This window comes from Capra hircus, chromosome 15 (assembly GCF_001704415.2).
Source record: "Capra hircus breed San Clemente chromosome 15, ASM170441v1, whole genome shotgun sequence".
In the NCBI taxonomy this organism is placed as follows: Eukaryota; Metazoa; Chordata; class Mammalia; order Artiodactyla; family Bovidae; genus Capra; species Capra hircus.
In genome coordinates this window covers 777,601-782,451 of record NC_030822.1, presented here as the reverse complement: position 1 = coordinate 782,451, position 4,851 = coordinate 777,601, and the positions used below count along the sequence as shown (strand labels likewise).

Genomic DNA, 4,851 nt, shown 5'->3' with positions numbered 1-4,851 from the left:
TTGTTTGCTGGTGTGCTAATGGCATGGTAGGTAGTTCATTATATGTTAGCATATTGAATAGTAATGGGTAAATTTATGCACAATGTGGGATTTTCTTTAAAATAATAAATCAAATAATTGCGGGGGAAGTGCGGTTTGAAAAAGAGAGGAGTGCTTCTGTAGAACTCAGTCCAAAGAGAACCATTCTAAAGATAGCATTTTGTAAGCCATTTACATAAGGCATCATCTGGGGGAAAAAATGGAACTCCTGGGAACTCAATGGTATCAGACGCTGCCACTCACCAAGCTGACTCCAACTTCACATTCCTCATGCTACAATGGTCACTTTATCTTGAATACTTAGAACTTACATATGCAGAGCATTGTGGTATTCATTTTCTAAAATATTTATGATTTACATAGGAAACAATAACTAAATGCATGCTTGTATCATGAGGTATCTTTGCTCATGTTAGCCATAACCCCAGAACAGATATCCACTGGGTGGAAGATCTCACTAGTTTTTAGACCTAATGCCTGCCTCTCTAACCCTGACTCTGTTAAGGTAGGGCAAACACTCTCTGAAATAACACTTTTCATTTTGCCCCAGGTACACAGGAAGAGGACGCATGATTCAATGGAGCTGGGAAATGGTAGCAGAGTAAAAGAATTTGTGTTTCTGGGGCTTACTCAGTCCCAAGACCTGAGCTTGGTCTTATTTCTCTTTTTGTGCTTGGTGTACATGACCACCCTGCTGGGCAACCTCCTCATCATGGTCACTGTGAGCTGTGAGTCTCGCCTCCAGACCCCCATGTACTTCCTGCTCCGCAACCTCTCCGTCCTGGACATCTGCTTCTCCTCCATCACCGCCCCCAAGGTCCTGGCGGACCTCCTTTCGGAGAGAAAGGCCATCTCCTTCCGTGGCTGCCTCACACAGATGTTTTTCTTCCACCTCCTCGGGGGCGCAGACATCTTCTCCCTCTCGGTCATGGCCTTTGACCGCTACGTGGCCATCTCCAAGCCCCTGCACTACGTGACCGTCATGAGCCGGGGGCGGTGCACTGCCCTCATCGTGGCCTCCTGGGCGGGGGGCTTCGTCCACTCCATCGTGCAGATCTCCCTGCTGCTCCCCCTCCCCTTCTGCGGACCCAACGTCGTGGACGGTTTCTACTGCGACGTCCCCCAGGTCCTCACACTCGCCTGCACGGACACCGCTGCCCTTGAGCTCCTGATGATTTCCAACAACGGCTTGATCTCTACCCTGTGGTTCATCTTCCTCCTCATATCGTACATGGTCATATTATCGCTAATAAGGTCTCAGGCCGGGGAGGGCAGGAAGAAAGCCATCTCCACCTGCACCACCCACATCACGGTGGTCACCCTTCACTTCGTGCCTTGCATCTACATCTACGCCCGGCCCTTCTCCGCCCTCCCTACCGATAAGGCCGTCTCCGTGACCTTCACTGTCATCTCCCCTCTGCTGAACCCCCTGATCTACACCCTGAAGAACCAGGAGATGAAGGCAGCCATGCGGAGACTGAGGGGAAGACTTGGGCCTTCTGTAATGAAATAGAGTAAGACTTTCCAACTTCTTCATCAGCAAGGACCCCTTTCATTATTTTTCCCATAGAGTCATATTTATATAGTCAAATACATTGTCAGTAAACCAACTGCACTTACTAGGTAACACTTTATTTTGCAATTTAAATGAAGAGATTATTGGTAAGCCAAGCCTCTGGTGAGCACAGAGTATCAGGGTTACAGGATGAAGCTGACTGATGTATTTCTACTCAAAGACCAAAGTAACAATGTGTCAATCACGAAAGCTGTATGGCAGATGAATAGACTGACTGAATCTAGTCCCTTTTTCAAAAGATGAGTAAACAGAAGAATAAAGATAGAGCGATTTGCTCAAGCTCTTATCTCGAGTTAATTCCAGAGAGAAGTCTTCAGATACTCAGTCATCTCTGTCACCATATGAACACAATTTTCTTCATTACTGGACTCATCCATGCCAAACTGCAATGCTCTACGAGAAAGTTCACATGGTCAGTGCCCCTGGAATACACCTATAGGAATGCCTATGGCCTATCACAGATTAAAGAATTTGTTCTGTGCTAAACTCCATATGGGCTCCCATCCTAGTGAGTACCTCAAAGGTGCATAACGGTTGTGCCCCTGGATTCCTATCAGAATGAAGAAGCTTGGGAAGGTTTCCCATGATGGCCTCAAGGCATTTACCTTATGCGGAACTAAAGACAGATTCAAATTCTTATAAGGGTAGACAAAGGCAGGGAGAACCTCAGGGATCCTACGCAAAGAGTAACCCATTCTCCTTAGTCAAGAGCTAGTTTTCAGTTGCAAACCTTTCTAGGGCCAAACTCAGATAGAATTTACATTCTTCCCACTGGGAAGAGAGAGAAAGACAGATAAAACTCTAACCAGACTGTCCGTTTTTCATCTGTTAGTGTTTGTGAAGAGGCAGCATAGGCTAGCGTTTTGTCTGCAAAGATGGTCAACGTGAAAAGTAAAGCACGGCAGCTGAGAGCTCTCACTTCAGAGTTATACAAACCTGGCTCTAAATCCTACCTCCGCCACCCATCAAGTGTGTGATCTTGAGTCGGTCTAACTTTTTTCTTTTTTAGGTATTTATTTTGGCTGCGCTGGTCCTCACTGCCGGGAGCGGGCGTCCTCGAGCTGCGGTGAGCAGGGACTGCCCTCCAGAGACGCAGAGTGAGGGCTTCTCTTTGCAGGGGCACCTCTTTTTTTTTTTAATTAAAGAGCTTTCTTTATTTTTTTTTAATTTTTACTTTATTTTACTTTACAATACTGTATTGGATTCGACATACATTGACCTGAATCCACCACGGGTGTACATGCGATCCCAACATGAACCCCCCTCCCACCTCCCTCCCCACAACATCCCTCTGGGTCATCCCCATGCACCAGCCCCAAGCATGCTGTATCCTGCATCAGACATAGACTGGTGATTCGATTCTTACATGATAGTATACATGTTTCAATACCATTCTCCCAAATCATCCCACCCTCTCCTTCTCCCTCTGAGTCCAAAAGTCCGCTATACATATCTGTGTCTTTTTTGCTGTCTTGCATACAGGGTCATCGTTGCCATCTTTCTAAATTCCATATATATGTGTTAGTAGACTGTATTGGTGTTTTTCTTTCTGGCTTACTTCACTCTGTATAATCGGCTCCAATTTCATCCATCTCAACAGAACTGATTCAAATGTATTCTTTTTAACGGCTGAGTAATACTCCTTTGTGTATATGTACCACAGCTTTCTTATCCATTCATCTGCTGATGGACATCTAGGTTGTTTCCATGTCCTGGCTATTATAAACAGTGCTGCGATGAACATTGGGGTACATGTGTCTCTTTTAATTCTGGTTTCCTCAGTGTGTATGCCCAGAAGTGGGATTGCTGGGTCATATGGCAGTTCTATTTGCAATTTTTTAAGGAATCTCCACACTGTTTTCCATAGTGGTTGTACTAGTTTGCATTCCCACCAACAGTGTAGGAGGGTTCCCTTTTCTCCACACCCTCCCCAGCATTTATTGCTTGCAGATTTTTGGATCGCAGCCATTATGACTGGCGTAAAGTGGTACCTCATTGTGGTTTTGATTTGCATTTCTCTAATAATGAGTGATGTTGAGCATCTTTTCATGTGTTTGTTAGCCATCCGTATGTCTTCTTTGGAGAAATGTCTATTTAGTTCTTTGGCCCATTTTTTGATTGGGTCGTTATTTTTCTGGAATTGAGTTGTAAAAGTTGCTTGTATATTTTTGAGATTAGTTGTTTGTCAGTTGTTTCATTTGCTAGTATTTTCTCCCATTCAGAAGGCTGTCTTTTCACCTTGCTTATATTTTCCTTTGTTGTGCAGAAGCTTTTAATTTTAATTAGATCCCATTTGTTTATTTTTGCTTTTATTTCCAGAATTCTGGGAGGTGGTTCATAGAGGATCCTGCTGTGATGTATGTCGGAGAGTGTTTTGCCTATGTTCTCCTCTAGGAGTTTTATAGTTTCTGGTCTTACATTTAGATCTTTAATCCATTTTGAGTTTATTTTCATGTGCGGAGTTAGAAAGTGATCTAGTTTCATTCTTTTACAAGTGGTTGACCAGTTTTCCCAGTACCACTTGTTAAAGAGATTGTCTTTACTCCATTGTATATTCTTGCCTCCTTTGTGGAAGATAAGCTGTCCATATGTGTGTGGATTTATGTCTGGGCTTTCTATTTTGTTCCATTGATCTATATTTCTGTCTTTGTGCCAGTACCATACTGTCTTGATGACTGTGGCTTTGCAGTAGAGCCTGAAGTCAGGCAAGTTGATTCCTCCAGTTCCATTCTTCTTTCTCAAGATTGCTTTGGCTATTCGAGGTTTCTTGTATTTCCATACAAATCTTGAAATTATTTGTTCTAGTTCTGTGAAAAATGTGGCTGGTAGCTTGATAGGGACTGCATTGAATTTGTAAATTGCTTTGGGTAGTATACTCATTTTCACTATATTGATTCTTCCAATCCACGAACATGGTATATTTCTCCATCTATTATGTCCTCTTTGATTTCTTTCATCAGTGTTTTATAGTTTTCTATATAGAGGTCTTTAGTTTCTTTAGGTAGATATATTCCTAAGTATTTTATTCTTTTCGTTGCAATGGTGAATGGAATTGTTTCCTTAATTTCTTTTTCTATTTTCTCATTATTAGTGTATAGGAATGCAAGGGATTTCTGTGTGTTGATTTTATATCCTGCAACTTTACTATATTCATTGATGAGCTCTAATAATTTTCTGGTGGAGTCTTTAGGGTTTTCTATGTAGAGGATCATGTCATCTGCAAATAATGAGAGTTT

At 42.8% G+C, this 4,851-nt stretch overlaps 1 protein-coding gene across 1 annotated transcript; it reads left to right on the top strand.

The window, feature by feature from the left end:
* LOC102175501 (olfactory receptor 4D11) lies at positions 617-1,552 on the top strand. Its single transcript, XM_018058861.1, has one exon. The coding sequence runs from the start codon at positions 617-619 to the stop codon at positions 1,550-1,552; it is 936 nt and encodes a 311-aa protein (XP_017914350.1).